Source organism: Coenobita brevimanus, chromosome 60, assembly GCF_032717465.1.
Source record: "Coenobita brevimanus isolate Jiangsu-jjx chromosome 60, ASM3271746v2, whole genome shotgun sequence".
NCBI classification, from domain to species: Eukaryota; Metazoa; Arthropoda; class Malacostraca; order Decapoda; family Coenobitidae; genus Coenobita; species Coenobita brevimanus.
The window spans coordinates 14,770,525-14,783,348 of NC_137013.1; the positions used below are offsets into that span (position 1 = coordinate 14,770,525).

The following is a 12,824-nucleotide window of genomic DNA, read 5'->3' on the forward strand; positions in this document are numbered from 1 at the left end:
GTACCGACATAGCCAGGTCGCTAAACTGCCTGCTTACACAAACGTCCCGTATCTGCTTCCCCATCCCCGGTAAGAAGGATGGTGAACTGCACGTTAACTTAAGCCTACAATCTACCGGGTTCACAGTTCAGATGAACTTGAACAACAACAACAACGATAACAACAACTTCTACTGCTACTACTACTACTATTGGTATTATTACTATCCCACTCACCTGATGCCCCTTAACTTTGATGATGTCCTTGATCCTGTCCGTGATGTAGAGGAGGCCCTGCTTGTTGTAGTAGCCGATGTCACCCGTGTGTAGCCACCCATCGGAGTCAATAGCGGCGGCGGTGGCGGTGGGGTTGTTAGCATAGCCCAGCATGATGGAGGGCGCCTTGACACACACCTCACCCTCGCGTCCCTCTCCCAGTGTCACACCGCTCACCACATCCACCACCAATACAGTGCAACTCCTGATTAATTGTAATACTTATACAAGTACACACACCACCCGCCCAAGTCCTTTTCCAGTATAACACCACACTCAACATCCACCATTCAAGTAAAGTCGCATCTGATTATTTGCAATGTAGCCTCAGTACACATCCAACCCGCTGTTACACCGTTCATAACATTGACTACTTTCAGTAAACACAGCAACTCCTGATTGTTTGTAAAGTATACATGTTAAGCACCTCACCCTCGGGTGCCTGTCTCAGAACCACACCACTCTCCACATCCACCACCTACACAGAATAATCCTTGATTAACTGTAAAGTACCCTTGATACCTCAACCCCGCGTCCATCTCTCACCATCACACTACGCTTAATGTCCACCATACTGTATACACAAAGGAGCCTCTGTGGTACAGTGGTAGAGTGTGCTTGTATTGTTTTGTATTGCATAGATTCGTCCATCTATTAAGGTGGTATGGACACGGGCAGGTGAAGCCCGTCAGAGAAAATAAAGCCTAATGGATTAAAGGGTGTATGTGACTCTCGAGGTGGTGGATAAGAGATGATATTAAGGAGGACTGAGATGGAGGATAGTGCAACGATCTCAGCAGTGGTGTCAAAACGCGATGCTTATCTGACGAGATTGCCTCATAAGGTGAAGTGAAGGGCAGCGGTGGAGGGACAGTCTAAGAGGTAATGTAAGAGGGTCCACTCATCACTTTGGTGACAGTGGGGGCATGGTTCAGGGTCCCTGCAGGCAATCTGAGTGAGGCACGGATAACCCAGCCTCAGGCGGCATAAACGCACTGGAAGAGAGTCGGGGGTGTGCGGAGGGGCAGTGAGGGGCTCATAATTAGTGGCCCTTGCATACCAAGTGGCAAAGCATAGGCCTTCTGCCACTTGGTCTTCATGATCTGCACATGTGAGCCTGGCAGTTGCAGCACGTACTCGCCACTTTATTTAAGAGATATTGGGCCTGGGGAGGAAGGTTATATTAGGATGTGTAGTGGCAGAGCGAGCCCTGGCATCAGTGAGCTCGTTGCTAGCAATGCCCACGTGACTGGGCATCCAGTGGAGGTATAGTGTGTGTTTTCGTACAAGGGAGAACGTGGGTTTGCGCCCCGCCAGGGTAACAAACTTTGGGAATGCCCACCCTGCCACGTACTGCTTTGGCGGACAAGGGGGCACTGTGGTTGAACCAGTGTTGTGTACTATAAAGTATACTTGCACCCAGTCGGCTTGCGTGAGCCGATTGCACTTGGTTCACAGACTACACACCAGTTGAGCAGGGCAGTACTCCCAAGATGGATGGAAAGCAGATGATGGAGAATTGGAGCTCCCATTTCATCAGCCCTCGGGACTAGTTCCTGACCATCCTCCTTTGCTGAACTTTTTCAGTGTTCCAGTTGCCCAGAGAGTAGGCCAGCATGCTCTCCAATACAAGTTTCTCTAACTGTCAACATCAGTCTACATGCACACTACACACTACACTACCTTTTCAAAATTAAAGAAAAATGCCGTACTATGATCATGCCTCGGAGTCCCCGGGGGGGGGGGACCATGAATGCCTCCACCATCCGCCCCTCTCCCGGTATTGACTCAACATGTCTGGAACCACTGTCTGACTCACTTCTTCATTTCTGCAACATTCGCTGCCTTTCCTCTAACTTTCTCTCTGTTGCACACCACCTCTCCTCCTCATGGCCTTTGGTTCCTTCTTCCTCGCATAAAAAAAAACAAAAAAACCTACTCTTCTTAACAGAGGCTCAGCTGTCTGAGGCAACTGACAGCAAACCCTTTTCTGTGTCCTCCTACTTTCTCTATATTCATTTCAAAGTCAAAGGTGGCTGTTGTGTATATGTATGCAATGACCTATCTTGCTCTCGTGTTTCTGAAATTGATTCTTCTGAATTCTCTACTCTCTGGCTTTGGCTTTCCTGTCATTCTCTGCCTAAATATATCTGCACTGTTTACTTATCTCATAATTCTACCGACTCAAAAACTCTTCGACTATCTCACTTCTACGATGGAACACATTCTATCCATTTCTCCTTTCTCTGAAATCTCCATTCTAGGAGATTTCAATGTTCACTATCACCTTTGGCTCTCTTCTTCTTTCACTGATCCACCTGGTGAACAAGTCTACACCTTGTCTATCCTTATTGACCTAGAGCAGCTTGTACAGCACCCTACCCGTATCCCTGACTGCCTTGGAGAGAGCTCCAATATACTGGACCTCTTCCTTACAACTAATCCTTCTGCTTACACTGTTAGCCTTTTCTCTCTGTTGGGCTTCTCTGATAATAACCTTATTACCTTAACCTGTCCTATCACTCTGGTACGGCCTGTGGATTCTCCAAAGAAACATCGTCTGTGGCACTTTGGAGCTGCGGATCGGGAGGCCTTCAGGCAGTACCTCTTTGATTTTCCCTGGAATGATTATCGCTTCCATGGTCGGGAGCCATCTGAGTGTGCCTTGCGCATTACGGAGGTTATTCTCTCAGGCATGCAAGCATACATTCCTTTCTCATATCCTTTGACTAATGCATGGAAGCCTTGGCTTAATCACACTTGTTCTAATGCTGTTCACAACAAGGAGAAGGCCTATAGAAGGTACTGGAGCCAACCCACCCCTTAATAACATCTCTTTTATGTTTCTGTCCGGAATTGTGCGAAGTCTGTTCTTCATACTGCTAGGAATAATTTCATCTATACTAAATGCTTTCAACTCTCCAACTCGATTTCTTCCCGCTTCTTCTGGCATTTTGCCAAAAACCTTTCTAACAACTTTACTTCATCATCCTTCCCTCCTCTTTTCTACTCTGTTGGCTCTATAACTCTTCTGCTGATAAAGCAGATATCGTCAGTCAGACTTTCTCCTCCACTTCCACCTCAGTTCCTCCATCACTTCCCCCCTCTGGCTTCCTTATGGCTGGCATTAAAATTTCTACATCTGATGTATTTTCTGCCATCACTGGTCTCAATACTAACAAGGCATATGGGCCTGATGGAGTCCCTCCTGTTGTCCTCAAGAATGTGCTTCTTTGCTTACACCCTGCCTAGGTAAACTCTTTTGCGTTTTCTTTCAACACTGTATCTTTCCTTCTTGCTGGAAGTTTGCTCTCATTCACCCAGTCCCAAAATAGGGTGACCATTCCCAACCCTCTAACTATTGTCCAATTGCATTACCATCGTGTGTCTCAAAAGTTTTCGAGTCAATTCTTAACAAAAAAAAATTTTAAAGCGTCTTTCCTATCACAACTTTCTGATCGTCAGTATGGGTTCTGTCAGGGATGCTAAACTGGCGATCTTCTCACCTACCTTTCAGACTCCTGGTCATCCTCCTTTTGGGACTTTGGCGAAAGCTTTGCCATTGCACTTGACATCTGAAAGGCTTTCGATTGAGTCTGGCATAAATCTTTAACTTCTAAACTGCCCTCTTAAGGTTTCTGTCCTTCTATCAGTGCCTTTACCTATAGCTTCCTTTCTGGTCGTTATACAGCTGCTGTTGTAGACGGCCATCGTTCTTCTCCTAGATCTATCAACAGTTATGTTCCTCATGGCTCTGTCCTATCACCAACTCTCTTTCTTTTGTTCATCAATGATCTAAGCTGTACATCTAACCTTATTCACTCGTACGCTGATGATTCCACCCTTCACCTTTCCAATCGGTTTCCGCAACGTCCATCTCAGCAGTTACTTCAACAAACAAGGGATGAGGCTATGGCACAACTAATGTCTGACTTGACTCGTATCTCTGACTGGGGTATGGATAATCTTGTTGTTTTTGCTGAATCAACGACTCAGTTTTTACACCTATCAACCCATAAAAATCTTCCAAAGGAGTACCCACTAATATTTAATAATATCCAACTTAACCGTGCATCATCCTTCAACATGCTTGGGGTTTCATTCACTCGGGACTTACAGTATCTTGGAAAGGTCATATTGGATCTCTTGTAAAATCTGCTTCCAAGAGGATAAGGTGTGTTAAGCCGACTCCGTGCTTATCCCTGCACAGTTGTTGACTTTATACACAAGTTTTATTTGCCCCTGTTTAAAGTACAACTCTCATGTGTGGGGAGGCTGCCCACATACAGCTCATCTCAATAGGGTGGAGTCGAAGCCTTTTCATCTCATCAACTCTCCTCTTTCTGGCTTCCTTCAACCTCTGTCTCTTCGCCACACTGTTGCCTCTTTATCTCTTTTCAATTGCTGCTTCAATGGTCACTGCTCCTCTGAACCGTCTGCATGCATCCCTCCACTTCTACAACGTGTGCATAGCACCCGTCTAACAACAAACTCTCATCCATTTTCTGTCCAACTCTCTAATGCAAGAGTTAACCGTTATTCCCAGTCCTTCATTTATGCGACAGGTCAGCTCTGGAACTGTCTTCCTCTGTCTGTATTTCCTACTTCCTATCATCTTCAGTCTTTCAAAAGTAGTGTGTCCAGGCATCTCAAAATGAACGGATCTTGAATTTGGCTCTCTTTTATATTGTTTTTTTTTTTTCTTGGGTGGAACTGTTTTGCGGGCTCAGCCTTTGGTTCCCTCATCCTCGCATAAAAAAAAAAGCTCCAACATTACAATCACACTTACAGGCACTTCTCATCCTACATCCAACCTCTGCCAGACAGCCTAAGTCACATGATGGAGATACATAGGCTGTATCGTCCTCACGTCAGTCGGGATAGGCCGGGCCTGCAGTGGACACTCAAACAGCTGATGGTGATGATGATCATGTACACAGAGAAATTCCTGTTTAATTGCAAAAGTACCCTTCATACGCACCTCACCCTCCTGTTCCTGTCCCATTTTTACACCATTCTCCACATCCATAACCTATTGCCAACCCAAATAACGCTTTTTTACAGTTGAGTACAATGCACACTTCTCCACACCTCCCTATGGTCTCTTATTCTACCTCTGCCGTCTGTATCTCCAATTTAATCCAAATATGAACTATACTTGGCTACAACTCGATCCTTGAACATCGTCCCACACTCCCTATATCTATCTCCATCATCTTTAACTACAGTCCAGTCTGCATCAACGAACAACACTCACCCAGCTTCACACCTACCCATTGCTAAGGAGCCGGCACTACATAGCCTGTTACGCCAATGAGAATATGACTCAAAGGCCGACATTACATAGATGCCACTGGTATTCCGCAGGGTATCAGGATGGACATTAAGCTTATTCCATACTAGACTTTCTGTCGACTTACAACCTTTCATACATGCTTTAACTTCGTCACCCTACCTGCAGTGGTTGTTAGTGTAGTCAGTTTCTCTCTCTCTCTCTCTCTCTCTCTCTCTCTCTCTCTCACACACACACACACACACACACACACACACACACACACAGAGGGAGTCATCAGATGCAGATGTCCAACATCGGCGCTCCGTACCAAACCAATACAGCCAGTGGCATTACCTAAATTAGTATCTTTGTATGAGTCAAGCTCTGTACCAGGTTAGACTAAATGACTTTTCATTATTAAAATGAAAAAATAATAAGTTTAAACAAGATTTGTTCAAACAGAAACGAGAACCACGAGGGAAAAAATGTGCTGAGTCAGCTGGGTTTGTTTAGACTACAGCAACGCGGGGAAAGTGTACATGCTCTGTAAGTACATACTCTGTTCTTTTAGCATTGCAAAATGGATACATACTTTAGTAAAACAAATTTGGAAAAGAAAAGGGATAAAAGTAAAAAGCAAAATGACGATTTCTACCAAGAACTGGTTGAAGTGGAGACTCACAATAGACTGGTTGAACTTGTACACAAACTAGAAATGGCTTTCAAAAATGAAATTTATGAAATAAAGAAGCAAATGCACTTGCAAAAGGAAGAGATAGAAAAACTAGGAAGGGAGGCCAATAAGAAAGACACAACCATCAGTGAACTAACAGTGGAAATGAGTACGCTTAGGAAGAAAGTGAGTGAAATGGCAAGTACAGTAGTCAATCACAAGAGTGTTATGGAAGAGTTCAAAAATGACACAGAGACAATTAGGCAAGCAAGCAGTCTTATGGACCAGAGCAGTGATACTGAGGAGAAGATAACACAGGTGAATGAAGCTGTGCAAAGCTACAAAAATGATGTAGAAACCACGAATGCTGAAATGGTGAAAGTAAAAAAAGACTTAGAAACAAGGGTGGAGGAAAAAAGCATTAAAAAGGAAGTGAAAAGAATAATCCAAAACAATCCAAAGTTAGTCAGAGATTCAGTAGAGATAAACAAATCTATAGTAATCACTGGTATAGAAGAGGAAGAAGTAAAAAACAAGATCACAAGAGACAAAAAGGAGATGACAAATGTAATGAGCTTACTGAAAGAAGTATCAGAGGAAATCTGTAGTAAAGACATAGAGGAACACAAAAGGTTAGGGAAATACGAGAAAAGCAAGACAAGACCTCTAAAGGTGATTTTCCAGAGTGTAAACACTGTGGAAGAGATACTAAAAAATGCAAAGAATCTTATGGAAAAAGAGGAGTTCAAAAATGTATGGATAAAAAGATGCCTAACACAAGAGGAACTGGAATTACTGAAAGAGAAAAGGGAGGAAGTAAAAACAAAAAATGAGGGAAGATCAGAAGAGGAGAAGAAGAAATTTTTTTTACAAAGTAAAAGGATTGCAGGTACGAAAGTGGTACACAAACAGGATGGAAGAAAAACGAGGAAGGTAGTAGAACCATGTCATGACAAGTATATAAACAAAATGATAAAGTTGATGTACTCAAATGTGAATGGAATGGTATCAAAATTACTAGAGATGAATGATTATGTCAGAGAAAATGAACCACAAATAATATGCCTAACTGAAACAAAATTAACACCAAGGATATCCAATGACATACTAAACTTAGTGGAATACAATATATGGAGAAGAGACAGAAATTTAAAAAAAGGAGGAGGAATTATAATATTAACTAAGAAAAAGCTAAAAGTCAAGGAAATAAACCTAGATATACCATCACAAGTAGAACTGATTGCAGTAGAGATCAACACATCTGAAGGTAAAGTAATTGTAGCCAATTTGTACATGCCACCCAGATCAAACACATGGGAAAGAGACGAATATGAGAACCTGGCAGAGAGTACAATTCAAAGTCTATCTATCTATCTATGGCCAGACTCCTCAATCCCGTTTTGGGCCTCCAAGTCGCCCTGTCCCCCGCCATTTCACTGCCCTGCTCCCAACTCACACACCCCTCTCTCATATACCTCTCCACCCCATCCCTCCATCTCATCCTCGGCCTCCCCCTCCCTCTTCCCCCCTCCACCTCACTCACATACACTCTCTTCGTCAGTCTTTCACCCTCCATCCTCTCCACATGGCCAAACCACCTCAGTGTGTTCCTCATAACGCTTCCTATCAAAGTATAAGATCATTACTACATAAAATGGAAGAGAAATCGGAAAGAATTATACTAACTGGGGATTTCAATACAAATAAAAATTGGAATACTCTAGATATAATTAGCCAAGAAAGCTGTTGGGACCAAAAGCTCCTGGATCTAGTACAAGAGTTTTTCCTAACGCAACATGTGAGAAAAACCACCAGAAATAGAGGACTTGATGTACCTTCAGTTTTAGATCTAATATTTACTAGGCAAGAAAATGATATTGACAGTGCTAGATCTAATATTTACTAGTCAAGAAAATGATATTGACAGTTTAATGTATCACCCTCCACTCGGCAAAAGCGATCATGCAGTACTAAATTATAACTTCAGGATAACATATGACATAGTAATCAGCAATGACAGTTACAAAAAGAGCCTGAACTATAAAAAGGGAAATTATCAAGAACTAAAGAAGTATTTCTTAGAAGTTGATTGGGAAAATGAGCTTAGAGGACAAGATTTAAATGCTGTACATAAAAAAATCTGTGAATTTTATGAAATAGGAGTCCAGAAGTACATCCCACAGCACAAACAAGCAGAGAAGAAAACACAGAAATGGTTCAATACGGAATGTAAAAAAATCAAAAGAAAGAAGAGATTTGTTGTGGAATAGATACAGAAGACACAGTAGTAAAAGGGCATATAATAATTACAAACAGGCAAGAAACGACTATACAAGAATAAGGAGGGAAGCCCAAAAACAGTTTGAGGAGGATATAATGAATAAAAGTAGTGATCAACCAAAGTTATTTACAGCTATATCAGAAGCAAAACCAAAGTAAAAGATATAATACAATCCATTACGGACGAGGGAATCACTTATATACAAGAGAAAGATATTTGTGAAGCACTAAATAAGAATTTCCAATTAGTTTTTACAGAAGAAAAAAATTTTGAGATGGACTATGTGGAACACGCATGTCCACACATACTACCAGATATACAAATAGCAGAAAAAGTAATACAGGAGGAGTTAAGTAGATTAGACAGAGGAAAAGCAAGTGGTCCTGATGAAATTTCATGTTGGGTATTACGAGAATGTGCAAAGGAGTTAAGTAAACCATTATTTTTAATTTTCAAGAAATCCTTGAGTCAAGGTAAACTACCTGATATTTGGAAAAAAGCAAATATTGTCCCCTTATTCAAGAAAGGAAATAGACAAAATCCACTCAACTACCGACCAGTATCACTGACCAGTGTTGTAAGCAAGGTATTAGAAAAGCTTATAAGAAAAGCTTGGGTAAATCATCTAGAAGAACACAGTATGATAACAGAAAGACAGTTTGGTTTCAGAAAAGGAAAATCATGTGTTACTAATCTGTTGAGCTACTATGACAGAGTAACAAACACAATACAGGAAAGGGAAGGATGGGTGGACAGTATCTATTTAGATTTCAAGAAAGCTTTTGACACAGTACCACACCAAAGACTTTTATGGAAACTGTACCATCAAGGAGGAATTCGAGGCAAACTGTTTTGTTGGAAGCAAGACTTTCTCATAAAAAGAGAAATGAGGACAGTACTAAGAGGAAAGTACTCATCATGGAAAGAAGTGACTAGTGGAGTACCACAGGGTTCAGTGCTGGCACCAATCATGTTTTTAGTCAATATAAATGATTTAAACAGTAACACTGGAAATGAGAGCTATCTGAATATGTTTGCAGATGATGCAAAAATACAAAGGAGAATTACTAGCACAGACTCTTGTAGGGAGCTACAAGAAGAATTAAATAAACTTCATGAATGGAGTAGTACATGGCAAATGGAATTCAGTGTGGACAAGTGTCATGTAATCAAGTTTGGTAAAAGTGGAAAAAGACCTGATTGGGATTATAAGTTAGGAAATAAAACCCTATACACATCAGAAAGAGAGAAAGACCTAGGTGTGATTATCAATAACAGACTATCTCCGGCTGACCACATCAGCGAGAAGGTACGGAACATGTATACACTGCTTGCAAATATGAGAATAGCATTCACATACATAAATGAAGACATGCTTAGAAGGATAATAACATCATTCATTAGACCAACCCTGGAATATGCATCAGTAGTCTGGAGTCCTCATCTCAAAAAGCATATAGACAAGATTGAAAAAGTTCAAAGGGCCGCTACAAGATGGATACCAAGCTTATGGGACCTAAGCTACGAAGAAAGACTAAATAAACTGAATCTACCAACACTACAGGAGAGAAGGAAAAGAGGTGACATGATAATGCTATATAAGTGCATATCAGGGAAGGAGAAAATAGACATAAATGATTACTTAACATATGGAGAAGCATCAGCAAGAGGACACTGCAAAAAACTGCGTAAGAAGAGAGGTGATAAAGACGTAAGGAAATTCAGTTTCCCAAACAGAGCAATTGATCAATGGAATGCACTACCGAATGAAATAGTGTGTGCCAAAACTATTCACAAATTTAAGGATATGTACGATAAATATGGTTTAAGACACGGGACAGTACGAGCTTGACTCATTCCTGTAAAGATACAATTAGGTAAGAACAATTAGGTAAGAACACGTTCTTTACTCACCTTAACCTTCATGTATGGTAAGATGTATCCCACTGAGGTTGGGTGTTCCAGCTGAGACTGGAGGGTATGACTTGTGACCCCGCAATATATTTCAGTCATACCATACGTGCTGGCTATGCCATGACCTGTCTGAAGAAGAAGAAGAAGAAGATGATGATGATGATGATGATGATGAAGGAGGATTTGGAGGGGAGAGGACAGAAGAAGGAAGAGGAGGAACAGGGCGAGCAGGAAGAGGAGCAACAAAAACAAGTAGAACAGGACCTAGGCTAGGGCTATTCAACTGTTCTAGGTGTAAGGCCGCATTAACAAACAGGCCATACATTGTTTTACCTGTAGTTTTTCCTTCTGTCTAAACATTTATACACAGAATGAAACGAAAATTCGTATATTATTTGCGCTTACATTTTCCGCTAAATATATAAATAAAAAGAAAAACACACAACTTTCTGTTTTACGCATGTTTGTTTTTTTCACTTTCATTTTTCTGAGTCGATCAAAGAGCCAATAAAAAACGACTCAAGGGCCGGATTTGGTCCGCGGGCAGCCAGTTGAATAGCTCTGACTTAGACCATGAAGAACAAAAACAAGGACAGGAACTAGAACTTATATATACCTGTCCAAAGTCGTAATCAAGAAGGCTTAAATTTTTGTCTATCAACTGCACGAAGGTCATTAACTACTTCACTGCGATGACGTCTTTTAACACTCTTCTGAACGCCGTTAAAAGGTGTTGAAAGGCTCCCTAAACCGCATTAATTTACAATCACCCCTTTCCTCATTTCTTGCAGCCCAGGAGATTTTAATCACTTTAGGAGACACCCAACATAATGAAAGTATTATAGATGGATTATTTTCATCTGACGGAACTGAGCCACTCTCAGAACTTGATTACATGGAATTTACTGAGCTTCAGTTAGGAGTTATAGTGTCCCTGGTTACTAGTCAAATCCACCCTTCAGTCTGACTACACTAGGTTATCAACTGACCTGTGAGGAGTTAAGGATCTTTATTTTTACTATAATGCGTTTTTCTAACTTGACAGTCTCCACTGACGCTTTCAGGACGACAGCGTTTTATTTTTTTCCTCCATTGCCAGACTTATTTTATTTGGCTTAGAGGCCCATCGTTGTGGATGACTTAAAATATGAAAGGCTGTATGAGGTTTGAGCAGGAAAACGATAGCTAAAGAAGACAAGACTAGAACAGTCGTGTGACAGGGAAGCAACGTAACCTGAGATGTAGAAGTGACCAAGACGCCTCAACACTAAACCGCTTCATCCCGAAGCATCCTCGACGCCATGATGCTTCATTGCCAAGTCGATTCAGCACCCACCCTCTTCAGCACCCAACCCCTTCTACACGAAGCCACTTCAATAGCACGTCACTTCAACACCAAGCCGTTTCAACGCCAAGCCACTTCAATGCCAAGACCGGTTCAGTGCCATTATGCTTCAGCGCCAAGCTGCTTCAACGCCAAGCTCCTTCAGTGCCAAAACTGTTTCAGAACTACGACCGTTTCATCGTCAAGACCGCTTCCACATCTTCCCTATTTTTTCCATTGTTAGTCATATATCTTAGCTCCGAAACAGTTCCATAAGGTCTTTGCTACCTGGTGCGAGGAATCCATAATTCAGTTCAGTTAGACATGAGGGGAATGAACATAAAGGGCGGAGCAAGACTAATTAGGACAGACTGTTGTGGTGGTGGGTAGAGGAGCAATACAGAAATAGTATACCCTGTGAATCTGGCGTTGTATGTGGGTGTTGTGTGTTAGTCATATATACAGTGTTGGCGTATACCGAAAATTCCACGAAGACCAGTATCATCATCATCATCATCATCATCATCATCATCATCACAGCATTCCCAGTAAAACGAACCACATTATCACTCACTCATCACTTAAGTGTTGGGAATTCTGGCAGCACCTCACAAGAAAAACCATCTTCACAAATTATATTTTGTATTATTCTTTATAGATGCGTTTAACATGTACTAGTCAAAGCAATGTCAATAAAAGAAAGGGTACAAGGAAAAGGCATGGAAGTGTGACCTTCTTGTTGTTGTGATGGCTGCGGCAGGGTATCGTGGCAAGAATATACGAGAGAGAGAGAGAGAGAGAGAGAGAGAGAGAGAGAGAGAGAGAGAGAGAGAGAGAGAGAGAGAGAGAGAGAGGCGTTGTCGTAGTAAAAAGGTGACATCGAAATTTTATCCAGGAATAGGAACCAGAATGATAAAATGATAAAGATAATGGCAACATTATGATATCTCATTTTTGAACTGTGATGGTGGTGGACAGTAGTAGACCTAATTATAAGAATAAGTAAGACAGAAAGATGTCGTCGTTATGAGAAGACTAAGTCCAAGCTTTCTTGGAAGAAGAAGAAAAGGAGGACAAGAAGAAGAAAAAAGAAGAAGGCTTAG

At 41.6% G+C, this 12,824-nt stretch overlaps 1 protein-coding gene across 1 annotated transcript in view; it reads right to left on the reverse strand.

The window, feature by feature from the left end:
* Positions 1-12,824, reverse strand: part of LOC145403296 (uncharacterized) — a 76,491-nt gene that overhangs the window by 5,036 nt on the left and 58,631 nt on the right. The window contains exons 9-11 of the mRNA XM_080275101.1: positions 10,398-10,454; positions 5,236-5,286; positions 216-392 (exon numbers count right to left, since the gene is read on the reverse strand). Of these exons, the coding sequence (XP_080131227.1) occupies positions 216-392; positions 5,236-5,286; positions 10,398-10,454 (285 nt within the window). The remainder of the gene's footprint in view (positions 1-215; positions 393-5,235; positions 5,287-10,397; positions 10,455-12,824) is intronic.